The sequence below is a fragment of the Lepidochelys kempii genome, chromosome 20 (genome assembly GCF_965140265.1).
Source record: "Lepidochelys kempii isolate rLepKem1 chromosome 20, rLepKem1.hap2, whole genome shotgun sequence".
Taxonomy (NCBI): domain Eukaryota; kingdom Metazoa; phylum Chordata; order Testudines; family Cheloniidae; genus Lepidochelys; species Lepidochelys kempii.
In genome coordinates this window covers 13,159,039-13,179,045 of record NC_133275.1, presented here as the reverse complement: position 1 = coordinate 13,179,045, position 20,007 = coordinate 13,159,039, and the positions used below count along the sequence as shown (strand labels likewise).

At 53.8% G+C, this 20,007-nt stretch overlaps 1 protein-coding gene across 4 annotated transcripts in view; it reads right to left on the bottom strand.

Annotated features, from left to right (window-relative positions):
- The window catches only part of PDE1B (phosphodiesterase 1B), a 148,949-nt gene that overhangs the window by 42,717 nt on the left and 86,225 nt on the right, over positions 1-20,007 (bottom strand). The window contains exon 1 of one of the 4 annotated variants that reach the window (XM_073318685.1): positions 18,115-18,331. The exons of the other annotated variants lie outside the window; for them this stretch is intronic. Coding sequence (XP_073174786.1) covers positions 18,115-18,167 — 53 coding nt within the window. The 5' untranslated portion in view covers positions 18,168-18,331. Of the gene's footprint in view, positions 1-18,114; positions 18,332-20,007 lie in introns of those variants that run through there. 4 annotated transcript variants of the gene reach the window in all.

Genomic DNA, 20,007 nt, shown 5'->3' with positions numbered 1-20,007 from the left:
AGCAGACTGGAGCAGGAATGCCATGCTTAGAACTCCATAGTTCACTTTGCCTAGGCCTGCCAGGAGACACCTTTCAGCATCAGCGCAGCACCTGACAGACACAGCCTGGCTGCTGTTGATAGATTACCAGGCCAGAAAGAACCATTATGATCCCTAGTCTGACCTCCTCTATAGCACAGGCCAGAGACTAACCCCAAAATAATTCCTGGGGCCCAGCAGATCCTTTAGAAAAATATCCCATCTGGGTTTAAAAATTGCCAGTGATGGAGACTTCTCCACGGCCCTAGGTAAGCTGTGCCAATGGTTTATTTAGGCCTTTCCAATCTGAATTTGTGTCACTTCAACTTCTATATATTGGAATTGTGTTAAACCTTTCTCGCTAGATTGAAGAGCCCATTATTACATATTGTTCCCAATGTAGGTACTCATAGACTGTAATCAGGTCACCCCTTAACCTTCTCTTTCTAAAACCAAATAGACTGAGCTCCTTGAGAGACGAGGTGCGGGAGGTAATATCTTTTATTGCACCAACTTTTGTTGGTGAGCCAAACTTTCAAGCTGCACAGAGCTCTTCTTCAAGGCTGGGAAACCTGCCCAGAGTGTCACAGCAAAATACAAGATGGAACAGGTTGTTTAGCACAAGTAGTTAACACATATTTCAAGAGCTCATTCAAGGTGAAGTGGCCTGTTATCACCTCTCCACTCGGGATGTGGGAATATTAGTATAGATTGTTGTAATATGCCATAAATCCAGTGTCTCGAGTCAGTTCAGGATTTGTAGTGTCTAGCAAAGTAATGAATTTGCTCCCTGGCTCTTTTAGGGGACTGACTGAGGAACTTTCCTAGCTTTACTCCTCCAAGGCCAATGACAAACCCCTGGATCCAAACACCTCTGGGTGTGTGGACAGCCCACATCTGGAGTGAACCTTAATGGCTCTCTGTGTCTTCAAGGCAGTGTCTAATTCTTCCTGGATTAATCCTCTGAACATGCAGAGGGGAGCAAATATTAGTGGAGTTGTCAGCCAGGCGCCCATGCATGCGAGTAAACAACCTGGGCCAGCGAAGTCCCAGTGTTAACGGAGGAGGGGACGCGGGTGATGCTGCTTGAATGACCACATTTCAACTTGACAGCCCTGTGATCTAGACTCGCTGGCCTGAAAATATCCCTCGCAGGCTGTCAATGCAGCCTCCCCTCCTGGGCAATTTAAACAGCAACACTATAATCTTCCCCAACTATCTTTTCAATTAGCCACTTCTGAAGGTGGCTGCTGAGAGGCAAAGCGGAGGGAGAAGAAAAACATCAACAGCGTTCAAAGCCAGGAGCAAGGGCAAACTCAAGGAGATACTTTGCAAGAGAAGCCTCTTGTCTCTGAGATGCTCCTGCTGGGGGACCTGCCCCATGCCCCAGCTGCTTGCCCACCAAGGATCCATGTAGTCAGCCCTCCAACTCTGCTCATGCTACAGCTGCAGTTCTGAGACATTTCTGGGCTCACGGGAAGCACTCAGCAATTCTAACCCCAGGTTTCAGAGTAACAGCCGTGTTAGTCTGTATTCGCAAAAAGAAAAGGAGTACTTGTAGCACCTTAGAGACTAACCAATTTATTTGAGCATGAGCTTTCGTGAGCTACAGCTCACTTCATCGGATGCATACCGTGGAAACTGCAGCAGACTTTATATACACACAGAGAATATGAAACAATACCTCCTCCCACCCCACTGTCCTGCTGGTAATGGCTTATCTAAAGTGATCATCAGGTTGGCCCCAGGGGATTTCTCATGAGTGGAAGCTTGGCATCACTCTCTGAGCTGGCCAAACCTTGGACAGTCCATTTCATGGGAAATTTCAACACTTCGAAGTTTGCCTTCATTCCATTTCGGACCCAGCCCAAATATTTGCAGCATTTCCCACGAAACAGAAATTCACAGGTTTTGTTGTAGAAAATTTTTTGTTTTGACACTTTTTTTCATGGAAAATGTCATCAGATTCAATACGATTTTGTGAGAACTGGTGGGTTCATCACGGCAGAGTTTCCTTATGGAAAACTGTATCAACAACATGTTTCCAGTGCAGCTAGTCAGCTGAGCTGCCCACGTGGGGCCCAATGTCCCAAGATACATAGGTGCCTCAAGATGCAGAGAGGTGCCTTATCAAAATGCCTAGGTGAGTTGGGTGCTTGACTCCCAATGACTTTCTAGGGGACTTAGGTACCTAACTAGCTCAGAAGCATTTGAAGAAACGTTAAGTGCCTAAGCTGTATCTTTATTCCCATTCCCTGACTGGACACACACTTATCTTTCTTATTAAGATCAGCGGTGAGCTGGAGCAGGTTCGCACTGATCCGCGAGGAACAACCGGTTCTAAAAGGGTTTCTAAATGTAACCGGCCAAAAGTGACGTCTTAGGCGCCTACTCCATGGGTGCTCCAGCCCTGGAGCACCCCAGGGGAAAATTTGGTAGGTGCAGAGCACCCACCGGCAGCTCCCCGCCCCACCCCCGGCCCCAGCTCACCTCCGCTCCACCTCCGCCTCCTCCCCTGAATGCGCCGCCCCGCTCTGCTTTTCTGCCCCCCACCCCAGTGTTCCCGCGAATCAGCTGTTCGCGCGGGAAGCTGGGGCAGGCTGAGAAGCAAGCCGCGGCTTCCTGCTCAGGCCCAGGGAGGCGGAGGTGAGCTGAGGCAGGGGGGCGCGAGGATGGCCACCCACGCCGCAGCAGGTAACCTGGGTGGGGGCGCGCAGGGGGCTCCCCGCCCCAGCTCACCTCCGCCACCCTCAGCCTGAGTGGGAAGCCGCCACCTGCTTCTCAGCCCTCCCCTGCTTCCCAACGAACAGCTGATTTGCGGGAAGCTGGGGGAAGGCGGGGGGTGGAGAAGCAGAGCGGGGCAGTGCGTTCAGGGGAGGAGGCAGAGCAGAGGTGAGGTGAGCTGGGGCCGGGCACGGGGCAGGGAGCTGCTGCTGGGTGCTCTGCACCCACCAAATTTTCCCCGTGGGTGCTCCAGCCCCAGAGCACCCAGGGAGTCAGCGCCTAAGGCACCACTTTTGATGTGATCAGTGGGGGACTGGCCGCTCCCCCTGCTCCCCCCCAGCTACGCTCCCCCGCCCCTAGGAGCCAGAGGGACCTGCCAGATGCTTCCTGGGAGCTGCCCCAGGTAAGCACCTCCGGGACTCCCCACCTCGCCCCCCGGCAAGTGCCTCTGGCTCATAGGGGTCGGGTGGGCACCCACTACGGTGGCCCACGAGACCCTCCTGCCCAGTTCTGGGGGCAGTCAGGGGACAGGGAAGGGGGGTAGATGGGGCAGGGGTCCTGGGGGGGCATCAAGGAATGCGGGGGGGTTGGATGGGGCAGGAGTCCCGGGGGGCAGGGGTGGGCAACGACCCCCTCATGGGGTGAGGAGGGAACCCGTTGTTAAGATTTTGGCAGCTCATCACTGATTAAGATCACTTTCCATCCTAAAAGCCCTGCCCCAGATCAGGGCCCTGTCACACCAGGAACTGCACAGACCCAGTGAAAGACAGTCCCTGCCTCAGAGAGACAAAGCAAAGCAGAGGACAGATTATTGTCCCCATTTTACACCTGAGACACAAGAAGATTACGTGACTCACTCAAGCTGCCTCCTGCAGAGCTGGGATTTGAACCCAGCCCAGCGCTTTAACGCTCCCTCTCTGAGCTGCTCTTATCCAGGATTACGTTTTTGTTGTTGGTAAATGGATCTCATGGTGACATTAATCTGCTCTTGGCTCTGGGCCCCAAACTGGCTTTCACTGACATTCGTAAAATTGGGGGCGTTCCCAGGTAGGGAATGAAAAGGGGGCCTGGATACAGGGGGAGTAAAGTTCTATTGCAAACTTGTTTGCGAATCACTTTTCCTGCCATTCATCTTGGCTACCCAGTAGCCCTAGCGCTGGGTTCTTGACCACTGGTACGGATTCCACCGCACCACAGGACTGAACCTGTGACTGTCTGTAGAGGTTGCACAGGCCTCTGCCATGGAGCCAAAGCAGAGCTCCTTTAGCTGGCTCACGTGAGGCAGCCAGAGACATACCATGGAGCCCTTGGGATTCTTAGGATCTGACACTTGTCAAGTCTCTTGTGTTACAAACTTTTCTATAAGGACTCTTGAGATTAATGGAATTTACCAGGCAAGAGGCTTGTGGGTTTAGTGGTTCAAGTGCTGGCTTGAGTGTCTGGACTCCTGGGTTCTCTTTGCAGCTCCAACATAGTGTCGGTGTGGCCGCACAGACAAGTCTCTGCACCTCAGTTTCCTCAGGTGTAAAATAAGGGTGGAGATCCTCACCCACTGTACAAGGGTGGGGGGAGGAAGGATAGCTCGTGTGCTGCAGCCCTACAGAGTGACTCTCCGCAGTTTAGAACTGCCCCAAGGCCTCTGTACCTTGCCACACTCCATGCTCCTCTCTAGCCATCTAGGACTGGCCCCCTCGCTCTGTGTCCACAAAAACCAGCGGAGGGCGGCACAAGCCATCCCTCTGCAGACTGTGGAACAGTGCCCCCCGCACTTACAGACTCACTGTTGCTTCCCAAATCTCAGGTGTAAATAATCACCCCTTTCCTCCCACGGCCTGCACTCATTGTGCATCTCTGATTCTGCTCTCACCCAGCAAAGCATGGGGAGAGTCAATCTGCAGGGGACAGACTCTAAAAACCAGACCCCCATTGTGTGGTATGAGCATGCCTCCTCCTGGGAGTCCACTGGCATTCTGGAGGAAACGGGCCTCCTAAGGGTTAAATCTGAACTCCTCCCCCGCCCCCACCTCCCTATCCCCAACAGTTGCTGCAGCAACTCACTCTGTGGATGGTGGGTTTGACTTCCCAGGGTTACGATCTTCCCTCCCACACACAGAATCTCCGGTTTAACCATTGCAATTTGTGCCGGTATCTTTCCAATGCTGAGTGGGAGCCACCTCTTTCACTGCACCCCCCCACCCACACACACACTCCCCACCCTTGCTGCTCCCCCCTCCCCCCCATGCCTCCTCTTTGCTGATGGATCCAGATCCACTAGCTCTCGCTTTGCAGGAGCAGCTGAACACACATTCACTTGGAGCGAGTTTTGCTCCTCAACATACAGCGTTTTCTCCATTTTCTCCTCCGCTGCTCCCTGCCAGGCCCCAGACCCCACCAATTCCAGCCACAGCTTTCAATCTCCGCCCAGCATTGATGGGAGCCATTGGGTGATCGTAACCCTGGGTTTGGAAAATGGCTGCGGCCTACCTGGAGCTAAGAATCCAGACAGCCAGCCCCTCCAATCCCCAGGGAGCCTTGGACAAAGTCTTGCCACTTGGCTTGGCAGGGCGGCAGGGCGGGATGCAGATTGCGGAAGCAGGTTGGAGTGAGATTTCACCCCCAGTTGTGTGGAAGGACAGCCCTGATTCAGCTCAGTGCATCTCCATGAACATTTGCACCACTCTGGGCTAGCCAGCTTGGCTATTGGTATTTGACCCCAAGGGACCATTTCAGTCATGCAGACAGGGGTGCTGGAACAATCTGTATAGTGGGGGATCTTAGAGCCATTGAACCAAACTATAAACCCGGTATATAATGGAAACCACTTCAAGACAGGTGTGGCAACACCCCCAGCACCCCTAGTTCCAGCACCTATGCATGCAGAAGGGCTGTGCCCGACCTACCCTGGTCCTGTACCACTACAGTCCCGCAGCCCTCTGGACATTATTATTTAGTCATTGTATTGCAGCAGGGTGACAAAGAGGGAATTTTCTGTAATATCTGTAGGATTCCTATGCATGCCTTGGTTTCCCTCTAGAAACCTCAGTGGAGATTTGCGCCCTATTATGCTGGGCACTGCCCCACACAGCTTGCTGTCCACACAGCCCACAGAGCAGTAGAAAGCCAGGACCATAACCCCTAGGGTGACCATGCGTCGCGTTTTGGCCGGGACAGTCCCTTTTTTAAGCCTTGTCCCAGTCGTCCTGACTTTTGGGCAAAACTGGGCATTTGTGTGTTCATCAGTTGGGAAGAGCAAATGGGACAAATGCCCAGTTTTGCCAAAAAAGGTGGATGTGACCCCTAGTGGGGTGCAGATCAACTTGAGGGGGGCAGCGGCAATGCCAGCCCCACATGGAAGGGAGGGCTCAGGAGAGTGGCTCAGGCTGGGCTGGCCCCACTGGTGGCAGGGGGCTCGGGCCTCCCTGTACGCGGGGAGAAGGGGAGGAGGGGCTTGGGCTGGCCTTGTACAGGTAAGCAGCTTGGGGCTCGGGCCACCTCGCACACGGGGAAGAGAGGAGGGCCTCAGGCTGGCCCCAGGCGGGCGTGGGGGAGGGGACTTCGGACCAGCACCCTGAGGACAGGAGGCAGGGAGGGCTCAGGCTGGACCTGCACAGAGGAACAGGGAGAGGGGCCTTGGGCCAGCCCCCTGTGCAGGGTCCCATTTTCCCTTTGGGAAAATATGGTCACCCTAATAATCCCCCATGTTACCAGTGGGGAACTGACCCCCAAAGAGATTAACAACCATAGCGCCCCAGGTGCTCAGCCCCTCGCAGTACTCTTGTAACCCATACACCTCCTGGGTGTGGTGTTCTGTCCCATCCAGTGGCACGGAGACCACTTAGAGAGAGAGATAAGATGAGTCTGCTCTACAGCCCTCGCTAACAGCCAGGGGGCTTTTAGCTCATGCAGCAGAGACTCATGCTTTAAGCTCCAGAGGCCCCAGATTCGATCCCGCCTGCTGACGACCCGGGTTTTTCAGTGTTACACTCTCAGTGCAGGGGACTCCTCCGTAAGCTCAGACACTTGAAAGTCCAACCCCTCGTGATGCCCCCGGCTCACACAGGTCAGGCTCCCCAAGCCCCTCAGCACTTTGACAGCTCTGCCCTGCCAAGTCCCTGGGGGCTGGTTCCCTGGGCCTCAGCCTGGAAGAGTTCTGCCCTGTTAGTGACCCTGCCCCCCTGTCTGGTTCTGGTGGACTCCCGGGCCCAGCTGGAAGGATGCCTGCATGTTTCCAAGTGTTATTCCCATGCCCTGCGATTGAGGTGCTGGCTCAGTATGAATCCCCTTCCTGAGGCAACCAGGGTCCAGCCAAGGCCCAGGGACCGTTTGTTTCCCTGAGATATTGATGTTCTCATTGATTGTGACACATAGCACTGGCACCAATGGCTAGTTGTGGTTCAGAGAGCGAAACGAAATCGGCAAAGATCAGGTGTTAATACAGGCTCAGCACGCCTGCAGTTGGGCTAATGGTCCATGGAGCAAGCCGAGAACCAGCTCCAACCTGGCAGCCGCTACATATGGGGTAGGGGACGAGACCGCAAGGCTCAGAGACATGGCAGGGTGGGGGGGATAGGGGCAAGATGTTGCCAGGGGATGTGAGGGCCAGAGTACAGCCAGGAGATGCCATAGGTCCTAGGGCTGTGAGACACTGGGGCCTGGGGAGAATGCAGCACTCAGACACCTTAGGGCCGGGGCATGTGGGCTGAGACGCTGGGGGGTCAGGGAGGACTGTGAGGCACTGAGATTCCTGGGTTGGGGAGGGAAGTGTGAGAAGTCAAAGCTCGGGGTGGCCAAGTCTGACCCCTGTCACACAGAGTCATGCTAAGGCCCAGCAGGCGCATACTGGCGCACCCAGAGGCACATATCAGAGCCTGCCCAGGGCAGGAGCACGCATATCCCCTCTGGGATCTGCGGAGACTTAGAGAACTAATGATGGCAAATACCGCTCCAGTATTCCTGCATGTGCCTGAGCCACTCCCCACTCCCCCAGGAATTATGTAATTATGCAGATTAAGTTTTTCTCCCCACTTTGCATAACAAACGCTCGGTTGGTGCTGCAGGGCACTAAGGAGATACTACAGGGCACTTGTTTCCCTTCCAAGAGCCAGTGAGAGACTGGCGGCAGTGTCCACCCTCCCAGCCCACCCTGCGCACCCAAATCATGTGATCATCCCCCTTCATGCCACTCCAGAAATCATTAACCACACGCTTACAGAGATAACAGAGCATGACAAGGGAGCTCTTATCAATTAGCACAGAACAGGGAATGTGGACTAGTGGATACAGCAGCAGAGCTGGGAGTCGGCACTCTAGTGCTCTATTCCCCGGCTCTAGGAGAGGAGTGGCCGGGTTCTAGTGGTTGGATCAGGGGCTGGGAGTCAGGACTCCTGGGTTCTTTCTTTGGCTCTGGGCGGGAAGTGGGGTCTAATGGTTAGAACAGGGGGGCTTGGAGTCAGGATTGCAGGGCTCAGTCTCTTGCAGACTCACTCCAAAGTCAATGGATTAGAAAACCAAACCCCCTGAGAACCGTATGAATCTTCTTGCCTAACCAAGAGCACTCAATGAGTCAGTGGCAGGGCCAAGAACAGAACCCAGGAGTCCTGGCACCATGGTCACTAGTTATCATTGTCCTGCAGTCCCTAAACATCTGCAAGGCTACCACCAAGGAGCCACAAGGCAGGTATACAGCTCCCCTGGGCAATACCCCTGGCGGAGAGAGCACCTATGCCCGGCAAAGAGCTGGCTCCACCATTCCCATGAAACCAGCATCAGGGGTCCTTCAGGACGGAGGACACATGGTTTATGGATCAACAGCCGAACTGATCAAGCACAAGATGGGGTACCAGCTGCTGACTGCCACAGACCATCAGATCACACTAGGGAACAGGATGACTGGCTCCTTAAGCACCTATCTATAATGTGTAGGGAACAAAGCTTTGTTATCTCAGGGCCCTTCGATCTTAGTGGCACATGCTGCAGATCTCATGCTGCCCAGTATTAAAACACCCTCCGAATTGCTAAACATTATAGATGACAATTTCCTAACTCACCAAGTGTTCCAATCAACATGGGAGAACTCTATGCTAGACCACATCTTAACAGCTAAAGAGGAACTGACCACAGAACTAAACATAAGTGGTAGCTTAGGTACAAGCGATTGTGACTTGATAATGTTGGTTATGTGCGAACAAGTTAAAGTCCAGACCAGTGATACACACACTTGGTGCTTGAAAAGAGCCAGTTTCACATAGCTGAAACATAATTATGAGCCAAATCAGCTGGGAGGAAGAATTTAATTAGAAAAAATGAGATGGATAATTGGGAATTGTTAAGCACATTTTACTAGACGCCCTAAAAGCCACAATCCTACAGTCAAGGAAGAAGACTGCACTGGTAATTAATCTTGGAACAGCTTCCCAAGGGCTGTGGTGGATTCTCCATCATTGGCAATTTTCAAATCAGTGGGCTGTGGGTCTGGTCTGGTTCACATCAGGGCAGTTCTGTGGCCTGTGTCACACAGGAGGGCAGAGTAGAAATGATCCCAATGGTCCCTGCTAGCCTTGGAATTGCTGAGTGGCAGGTAGCCCCTTTCAGCCTGGGGCTCGCATTTGACCCTGCTTTAACAGATGGGGCTACCGAAGCACAGAGTGTTGAGGGGACTCACCCATGAGAGCGGTTGGCAGAGACTGGCATAGGGCCCCTCTCTCTCTTTCCCTCTGCCTGGCTTTGGTCCCTCATCCACACTGCATTCTCTGGCAGCTGTCAGGAATATCAACTGCTAAGTCAGGCCACCAGTCATTAGATTCCCCACAACAACCTGTGAATCCTGGCAGCTAATGGCCAGCTCGGGGAGCCGAGGGCCCCAGGGTTCACCTGTGGATGAAAGCAGCAAGAGGGAAGCTACTTGCTCTGGTGGTGTTTCCAATCCAGCATCAGAGTGAATTGCCACAGCCTGGATCCAGGCTGGGGTGCTCAGCAGCAGGGCAGCAGGGGGAGAATGGAGGGCTAACTGAGAGGGGGTGCGGGGGAGCAGAGAGGGCACAGGCAGGTCGATGCCTCAGGGCATGGGAATGAGGCATTGATTATTATTTATATTCCAGCGATGTCTCGTACCCAGCCAGGAGGGGTCCCTGCACAGACATGGCACCAAGAGCAGAGGCCCCCAGAGCAGGACCCCATCTCTCACCCATGTGCTCAGACCCAGAATTGACAGAACCTTGTGTCCCCCAAGGTCACTGGGTAAAGACCATTGCTCCAAGGGGGTGGGCTGGGAGTTGAGCGACAGCCTAACGGGACAGACATTCCTCCAGATTGCTCCAGGATGGCGCTCGGTGATGGCCCGTGAGTGAGGGTCAAACCCCACTTTCCTGGGCAGGGCTGTTGTCTGGGATGCAGCACCACAGGCTGCTCTTGGGCATGGCCTGACTTATGCTGCCACCATGCTAACGTAGCATGTGAGAGTTCAGAACTGGACACAGCCAGCAAAGCTGTGGGGGATGCTGGCTCCTGCCCTGCCAGAGACAGACATACCCCTCTGCCACACTGGGGCACCGGAACAGCTGTGGCAGGGTTCTTGGCCCCTCGCCAGCCTGCTCTGCCCCTTGCTGTACCTGTAAGATCAGCCATCCCCATGTACCAGCGCTCAGCTCATCCACACAGCTCTACTGCAATCCCCATTAGCTGTCCTGGCCACTGGGTCCGGGAGGCAGCACGCAGGTCCTTGGAGAGGCTATTGCCCCAGCCCTGTGGAGCAGATGACTGGGGGCTCACCCAGGACCCTACCTGGCAATGACCAGAAGTTCCTGGGAACCACATGGGATAAGATGCTGCAGCCCGGTCGCTGGGGCTGGGGCAGGGTTTGTATCCAGGGGGCAGCGCCCCAGCTCCAGGTAGGCAGCACACTCCAGCCAGGGGACACTGGGGAGTTAGAGCTGAGGACTCATCCTCAGGACTGGGCTCCAAGGGAGGAGCAGTCCCCAAGGGCCAGTGTGAGGCAGCCAGGCCAGGGCTGGGGGACTGAAGCTAGCTGTGAGGTTTCATATATGCATAGATTCCAAGACCCTTTGGTCTGACTTCCTCTACAGCACCTGCCCCCAAAACAACTCCTGGAACGGAGCTGTTAGAAAAACATCCCATTTTGGTTTAAAGATTGTCAGTGATGGAGAATCCACCACAACCTGTGGGAAGTTGTTCCAATGGCTAATCACCCTCACTGTTAAAAATGTACACCTTACTCCCAGTCTGAATTTGTCTAGCTTCAACTTCCAGCCACTGGATCATGTCATAACTTTCTCTGCTAGACTGAAGAGCTCTTTATTATATATTTGTTCCCATGTAGGTACCTATAAACTGACCAAGTCATCCCTTAACCTTCTCTTTGTTAAGCTAAATAGATTGAGCTCCTTGCATCTAATCATGATAAGGCAGGTTTTCTAGTCCTTTAATCATTCTCATGTCTCTTCTCTGAACCCTCCAATTGATCAACATCCTTCGTGAATTGTGGGCACCAGAACTGGCCACAGGATTCCAGAAATGGTGGCACCAGGGCCAAAGACAGAGGTCAAATAACCTCTCTGCTCCTGCTCGAGATTCCCATGTTTATACTTCCCAGGATCGCGTTAGCCCCTTTGGCCACAGTGTCATACTGGGAGCTCATGTTCACCTGATTATCCACCCAACCCCCAAATCTTTTTCAGAGTTGCTGCTTCCCAGGATGGAGAACCCCATCCTGTAAATACGGCCTATAGTTTTTGTTCCCGGACATACACATTTACATTCAGCTGTATTAGAACACAGATTGTTTGCGCCCAGCTTACCAGCTGATCCAGATCACTCTGAATCAGTGACCTGTCCTCTTCTTTCTTTTCCACTCCCCCAAACTTTGGGTCATTGGCACTGTCCTGAGCACCATCAACTCCTCCTGGAGCCCCAGGGGCTGAGAGTGGCTTGTAATGTGAGCACAGCTTTCCCTCCCATTGCAAACCTCCCACCCTCAGTGGTTTCATCCTGAGTCAGAATGTTTCCATGGGCTGCTGGGTTCCCTTGTGGCTGTTTCAGGTCTGGGCCATAGGAGAGGGTTAGGGCTGTGATAGGTCCCTCCTACATTGCCGGTGTCACAAGCAACAACAACCCTCCGGAGAGAGGAAACAGCACTGAGATGAAACCAGCTTGGATTCCTAGTTACCTTTCCCAGTTTAAAACCTCTCTGTCCTGAAGCAGACAGCCTAATGTTATTATTATTTGCATTACAGCAACACTGAGAGGCTGCAGTTGAATTCAAGGCCCTGATGCACCGGGGGCTGCACAGCCAGACAGTTCACAGTCTAAGTAAGCAAGACAGATGGCCAGTGGGGAAATGAAGGATGATTAGGGCCATCTTACATGCAGGGAGCTGACGCCCAAAGAGATGTGCTTGTTTCCTGATCACACAAGAAGCTGTTGGTAGAGCAAGGGATTGAATCCTGACCCCTGGCATTGCAACACCTTAACCACTAAGCCATCCTTCCTCTCTCAAAGAGCACCCTGCAGGGGCCTTGTCGGCTGATGGCTCAGCTTTTATCCATTTCACCAACGTGATTGCGCTGACTTCAGTAGTGCTATGCCAGATTTACCCCATCGTAAATGAGAGAAGAGTCTTCCCAGCATGTTCAATGGAGCTTGTAACTCATGGTTGGCCCTAGCCGGGGCTGTGTCCTGTGGGCAAGTGAGAGACTCCAGCCCCACACCCACTCCCAGCAGCTCATGCTTCAAAGCTCAGCATGATCCAACTCTGATCCTGGGGGTCTTCAGAGCTCTATGACTCTCAGAGCATTCTGGGAGCTGGGCTGGCTGGAAGGGAGGTGGACATGGGGCGACAGGCTGAGAGAGGAGTGCAGCCCAGAATCTTTGCTGCATGCGTCCTCCTGTGCTGAAGGCCAAGGCTACAAGCGTCACTTCATGCACGCCTCTGCCTAGGAGCCGGACCTGCTGCTGGCTGCTTCTGGGGCGCAGCGCGGTCCGTGGTGCCAGGACAGGTGGGAAGCCTGCCTCTGCACCCCAGCTGCGCCACTGACCGGGAGCCGCCAGCAGTAACCCTGCGCCCCAATTCCGTGACCCAATCCCTTGCCCCAGCCCTGAGCCCCCCCAAACCTAGAGCCCCCTCCTGCACTCCAAACCCCTCATCCCTGCCACCAGCCCAGAGCCTGCACCCTCAGCCCAGAGCCCTGACCCCTCTCCCGCACCCCAAACCCCTGCCCCAGCCCAAAGCCCTCTCCCACACTCTGAACCCCACATTCCCAGCCCCACCCCCAGCCCTCGCCCCAGCACCCCGACCATCTGCCCCAGGACTTAGCCTTCTCCCACACCCCAAACCCCTCATCCTCAACTCCGTTGGGTCGCGGGCATCAACAATTTTCTTCAACTGGGTCACCAGAAAAAAAGTTTGAAAACCACTGTTCTAGACCGTCAAGTTTTGTGGAGAGTCAAGTTTTCTCACAGTGCCCCATGAACAAAGGGCTAGAGCAGTCACATTGCGGAGGGCTAGGAAGTCTGGGATATGGGTGGCTGGGCTCGGATCCACATAACATAGTGTAGACACTGAAGCCCCAGGTTGGGACCAAGGGTTCAACAATTCCTAACCTGGGGTTACAAATGAGTGTAGACGCTCAAGCCCTAAGTTAACAAACCCAGGGTCTGCTACCTCAAGTTCCACTAACCCTGGGCTTACATTGCAGTGTAGATATACCCTGGGTCTGATTCTCCGTTCATCGACACAGGTGCCAGTCAGTAACTCAATACAGTAAGAGAGAGGTAAAGTCAAACCAGGCAATGTTCAGCTCAGCCCCAACTCATTGGGGAGTGGGGGGAAGGTGGGGGGGGGGGGCTCCAGGGCTTCATCCAGTTGCCTACAGGTTCAGGAAGGAATATTTTTCCCCAATGCACAGATGCATTCTGGGTTTTTTTTCCCACCTTCTTCTGAAGCATCTGGGATTGGCCACCGCTGGAGACAGGGCACTGGAACCATGGTCTGAGGTGGCACAGAGAATCCTTTGTCTTAGGTGCTTAATTGGTAACTTTGCTCACATGCTCAGAGTCCAACTGATCGTCAGGTTTTGGGTCAGGAAGGACTTTTTCCTCCAGGTCAGACTGGCAGGGACCTTGGGTTTTCTTCAACTTCTCTGCAGCACATAGAGCAGGGATCACCTGTTGGGACCCGCACTGCTTATCCCATTTAATCAATTCCCTCCATTGAAGGGCCTGGGTCACTGATGGCACCTCGATCTGTCCTGTTCTCTGCCTTTGGCTCACAACAGTTTAGTCTCCAAGGACTGAAATGCTTTTGTCTAACCCATCACTGGGCTCAGTACAAGCATATGTAGATGCCGGTGGTAGCCTACAGCAGGTCAGTCTCTACTCTAGATGATCTAATGGTCCTTTTTGGCCTTACACACTATGAAATCTATGGAATCTTTCCCTAGTTCTTGTATTTTCACAGAGCATTTCAGTTCCCCTTTTCAGTCACTTCTGTCCCCTGCACATCTTCTTTCTCACTGAGTTCAGAGAAGATGCTGCATCCTGGAGTAAAGAATTCCTCTGCCCAGCCCAGCCCTACCCAGTACTCCACTCCCATCTCACATACCCTCGGCCTTCTCTGCCAGGAACAAGTCCTTCCCTGGGAAGGGAAAGGTCACAGCAGCTCCCACTCCTGGTGTACCCTGCGCTCTCGCTCCCCCTCCCAAGTCTCATGGCTGCAGACAGCACAAATGCTGGGATTAGCATTGACATGACATTACACTGCTGCTCTGCAGATTGATGGCCCAGCGCAGTGGCGCTAATGGGGCCATTTCAGAACACGGCAGAGAAACAGAAATCTCTTGCTTGAAACACTCTCAACAAGGATTAGAAGAAAAACAGTGCACAGACGACAATGGCATCTAGAGAAATCCATTGCAGGGGGCCTGATCCTCCCCAGCTTTGCACTGCTCTGGGGCCTGATTCTCTGTGACATGCCCTGCACTGGAAGCATTAGAGGGCACTGGAAAGGGTGCAAATGGCCACTGAGAATCCCCCCTCTCTGGTGTGTAGCTTGTTCAAGAGCTCTGTGCCAGCCCTGCTCCTAGCCACCCCACCTTGAGTCCCCCAGTCCCTGTGGCATGGCTGTTCTCTGTTTCCCCCATCCAATGTGGGGGAGGGTGCAACGGTACAGGGAACATAGTATAAGAGAGCAGCCTTGAGGCAGCTCTGACTTACACCAGGATCAAGACAGGCCTCCTGCTGCCCCAGAATACAGGGCTCTGAAACCAACTTCTCTTTTGGCCTTTGGCAACTCCTTTCCCTGATTGTGCCTCAGTTTCCCCACTGCAAATGGCCCTAATGCCAACCTTGCTCTCAGGAGCGCTGCTAATACTCTTTGCAGCTGGTGAGTCCCTGTTATGTTTCTGTGCCCTCCTGAGGAGCCCAGAGTACTGTCTGGCTCAGGCAGGGCCCGGTCTGACTGCGGGTGTAGGGTGAGCAGATGTCCCAATATTAAGGGTTTTGTCTTATATAGGCAACTATACACTTCCTCCCTTCCCCCTGAAAATAAAAGTGCCCTGATTTTTCACACTTTCTATCTGGTCAGCCTGTCCAGGTGTGTGTAATGGGTGGGCAGCATTGCCCTGCGTATGGCAGGGACTTTGCCTCTGGATCTGATTCAGTGCCAGCGCCCATGCAGCAGGCTCCTTCCCCCCCCCCCCCCCCGCACCCCCCAATTGAAAGGAAGTGGAGAGCAGGGGAGTATGATGGGCTGGGCTGATCTTCATAGGTTTGTAGACGTGAAGGCCAGAGGGACTGATGGCTCAGCTTGTTTGACCTCCTGGATAGCCCAGGCCAGAAAACGTCACCCAGTTACCTCCATATTGAGCCCAGAAACTGTAGTTAGACCAAAATAATATCAGGCTCCCTTGGGCTGGGTTTGTTTGCTTGCACAAACAAAGCACTTTGATTAATTCCAGGGAAGCCCGAGTGGGCTGGACACAGGGATGTGCAGGCCCCAAAGGCTGGCACAAGAGCCTCAACAGGGGGTCCAACCTGCCTTCTGGATGTCCAGGGGAGAATGGCTATTGACCCCCTGCCAGTGCTGGGCCCAGAGAGGCTGCACAACCTGTTAGGCAAGAAAACGGGGAGGGCAGGCCCCTGACTAGGCCAGATAGAGGGGGGGATGCGGGGGGCCTATGCATTGAATTCTCCTGCTGGGCCCAGCTGGGATGGGACAAACCCACTCAGAGTGCTGGGCGAAAAGTTTCCATCACAAACCCAGCTCCGATGCCCCTCCCCTCAGCTAAGCCCCCTATGGGGCATTGGCCCGACAGCCAGAAGCTCAGGCCTACACCAAGCAGAAACCTCCTGCCTGCAGGGACATGGATGGACACGAGGTTCCCTGAACTGACCCCGTAAAGTCAGACCCTCCCCGGAGCTCGGGCTGGCAAGGCCCAGCCAGTGATAAGGCCTAACTCTAGTCTAGCAAAGCTGTCCTTGCTTGTACAGCAGTGCTGGGTAGCTGTGCCTGTTCTGGTGGGCTGGGCGCCAGGACTGTGACTGCCAGAGCCCCGAGAGATCTCTGCAAGAGCCAGTCCCCAGCCTCGGCCGAACCTGCTCCTGCTGGACCTGGCAGTGCAGGACTCTCGGCTGTTCATAAACTCAGCCCCAGTAGGGTCAGGGGAGGGCATCCTCGGACCCTAGCTAGATTGTAACGATAGTGCCCAGGACACCCTGGTGCCAGGTGCTGCACAAACACAGGACAGAGACAGCTGCTTCCCCAAGAGCGCCATGTACGACAAGACACACCAGGTGAAGACAGGCAGACGGGAGAATACAAGGGAACAATGACACAATACCATGCTGAAGACCAGGGGCCCACTCAGACCAAGTGGGCTGGGTTTTTCTTTGGGGGGAAGGAATGTTGGCCCCACCCTGTCCTCTGTACCCTCCATCAGCCACAGGTGCCCTCACAGACCCGTCAAAGTACTGCCTGCCGTCAATCTTAGGAGAGGGCTAGGCTGGGGGGAGCACAGAACTGGGAGACAGTGGGGGCAGGAGGTGTGGGATGCAGCAAGGGAGTATGGGTGGCGAGAGGGGGATAAGGCAGCAGGGTGGGGTTGCTGCCCCCCAGTCTGAGCTAGCAGAACCATACCATGCTGGCTGTGGCAGCCCCACAGGTCCTTCCAAATGGGAAACTCCCAGATCTCCTTTTCCCTCCACTGGGGGAAACGTCCCACAAATCCCACCCAGGTTCAGAGCCTCCTTTCAGCATGACTGGAGCTGATGACACTGGCCCAGGCTTTCAGCGTGTGCCCAACACCCCACTGCAGCTGGCCAGAGCATGCGAGGAGGCTTCCCCAGTGCAGCCCAGGCCTTGCGGCCAACTCTCTTGGGAACAAAAGGCCAGATCCTCATGGGCAGAACCCTGTGCCCCCCCGACCCTGATACGGGATTCTGTCCATACAGACCTAGCCACAGGATCTGGCCCTTCCTGAGTAAATGAGCTTGTTAAACTAGAGATCAGCACAGCAAAACTTCCCACCCCAAACCTTTGCCCTGCTGCTGCCTGGACTCAGCGTGTAACATGCACATTTGCTCTGTTTTGTGGGCTGGGGCAAAACTCTAACCCTAAAACAGATACTGTTTATTTTGCTCTTTGCCTAAGTTCTTAGCTCTGTTTGTTTTGCCCTGGTGCCTTTGTCAGTGAACGATTCTGTGATATCTTCCATGAGTCTTGTTCTCTCCCAAGGATTCCAATGCATTTTACGTGGGAGCCTGGACTCCCAGCTTCTACTCTGGATTTTTTGCCACCAGCCAGCTTGGTGACCTCAGGAAGGCCACGTTGCCTTTCTGCCGCTTCCCTGCACAATGGTGAGCACCCCTCTAACCTCCCTCTGCCAAGGCCTAGGCAGCCTCAGACATAAGGAGCAACAGAAGTGCAAAACAATAGCCCTGCCTCTGAAATGCAGGCACCTCTGCAATGGAACGCAGCAGCTGTTTAATAGCACACAGCAATGCTACCCAATGGGGTGGGTGGATGGAAAAAGTATGAGCAGGGAAAGAATGATGGGCAAGGCTCTGCTGTTACCAAGTGCCAGGCTCGTGGGCTGTTCGCCTACTCTGACTGTCCTTCCCCAGTCTAGTGCTCCTGACACGGGCGCATCAAAGTAAGATGTAAAGCATGGTGAGCATGGTGCGCCGTCCCTCTAAATAACCCTTGGGAGCCAGTGCAGTCAAGGCATCGGTGCCTTGTGGAGCCCGCAGGCAGGGTTCAATCCCAGAAACAGCCCCCAAGTGCCCAGAAACACAGCGCTTGTGTTACTGGCAGACCAGAGCTAAGCTGGGAAAAGTCTGTGTGGGGAACTCCACGCTTCTTACCTTAGGATAGGCCCCTTCAGATGGGCCCTCTGCACTGTCACGAACCATGCCATGGAGCACAAGTGCCAGCGAGTTAAGTGCCAGGACAAAGCGCCGGGGTTCTCCCTCCTGCAAATGGTGTCAATCCCAGGGGCGCTGGCCACCCTCACCCCAGCACCATGGGTCGCTCACCACAGGCCCGGGCTGCAGGGAAGCTGTTTTCTTCAGAGGAACTAACTTTGGCAGCTGCAGCGGTGGCGTGGGAGTGTTGTGGCCAGGACGGCGGGAGGGTGGGGGCTCAGAGGGGTGTGATGAAGAAAATAACCCCACAGGAACTGTCAAGCTACTGTGGGGGAAGGTTTGCCGTAAAACAAGCAAACAGCCTGTAACCTCTGCCCAGTTCTGCCTCTGTGAGTTTACTCCATCCCCGCCCTTGGCTCTAGCCTTGTAAAGAATGATTTCCCAGCTATTCTTGGGAGGACCCATCTTCAGGGCATGCAAAGGGGACTGAGCAGCAGTACAGGCTGCTTGGGGGACAGCCTGTTGCTGTCCAGAAATCCAGAAACACCCTCCGCCATGCAGTGGAACGGGTCCTGCAATAGATGCACCCCAGAAAGGAGCAGGAGGTGCCGTGTCCAGCTGGGAGTGCAGTGACCAACATCCCCAGGGTTTGGCTCAGGGAGCTGCAGCGATGCTCTCAAGAGACATCCCGGAGCTGAAGCCTCTCTCCAAAGTCCTCAGTTCATGCGGTTCCAGTCTGAGTTTGCAGGCGGTCTCCTCCGCTGTCCCTTTGGGAAGGCTGTGTACTGCGAGGGGGCAGGGCTAGGAGCGGCCCTGCTATTTTAGGCAAGTTGTGTGTGCATTTTAAAAAAAAGTAAAGCAAAGCTCTCTCTTGCTCAGCAGTGTCAGGACTAAGGTCAGAAGCAAGGCTCCAGGGTTGGATTGGATGCTTTTTGCTCCTGATGGCCGGGTGCTGCCAGCCCAGTCACTGGGGATGGGAAGCTGGGCTCTCGCCCCTCCGGTGCGTCACTTGAGTTGGTTACTAGGAAGACTATTTTCAAAAGCACCCACTGATGTAGGCTCCTAAATCCCATTGTCAAAAGTGATGTGGACACTTGGGCTCCTGAGTTACAGGGACTCTTAGTGTGATTTTAGCCCCAGAGTTCCTGAGTCACTTTGGAAAATGGGACTTAGGTTCCTAAGTCACCCAGATGAAAATGTAAGATGAGACTCTAGCAGTCTCTCCTCCCCACCCCCATCAAAAGTCACTGATGGCCGTGGGTCTGCCCAGATGGCACTCACAAGAGCATTTGCAGGGGAGCCACATGGGTGTGAACAGTGCATTTAAACTTCTGTTACTCCCTGAATCTCTAGGCTTTGCATGTCAGGGGGCTAGGACTCAGCCACATGAATGATGGGAATCTAAACCACAAGCCAGTCTGAGGATCTCTAAGGAAACTCCGCAGACCATTTGCTTCTGCTGGTGATGGTGAACAACCACTTTCTGCACTGCCTCTTCACTGCAAGGGGCCAAAACTTGGGTAAAGTAGACGGCCCCAGGTCATAGATTCACAGATCAGCAGGGACCATTCTGATAATCTAGTCTGACTTCCTGTGTAACTCAGGCCAGAGAATGTCCCCCAAGATCATTCCTAGAGCAGATCTATTAGAAAAACATCCAGTCTTGATTTAAAAATTATTGATGATGGAGAATCCACCATGACGCTTGGAAAGTTGTTCCAATGGTTAATTACTCTTACTGTAAACAATTATACCTGATTTCCAGTCTGAATTTGTCTAGCTTCAACTTCCAGCCATTGGATCATGTTAGACCGTTCTCTGCTAGATTACAAGTATTGTATAATATATATGGTAAAATATTTGTTCCTCATGTAGGTGCTTATAGACTGTGAT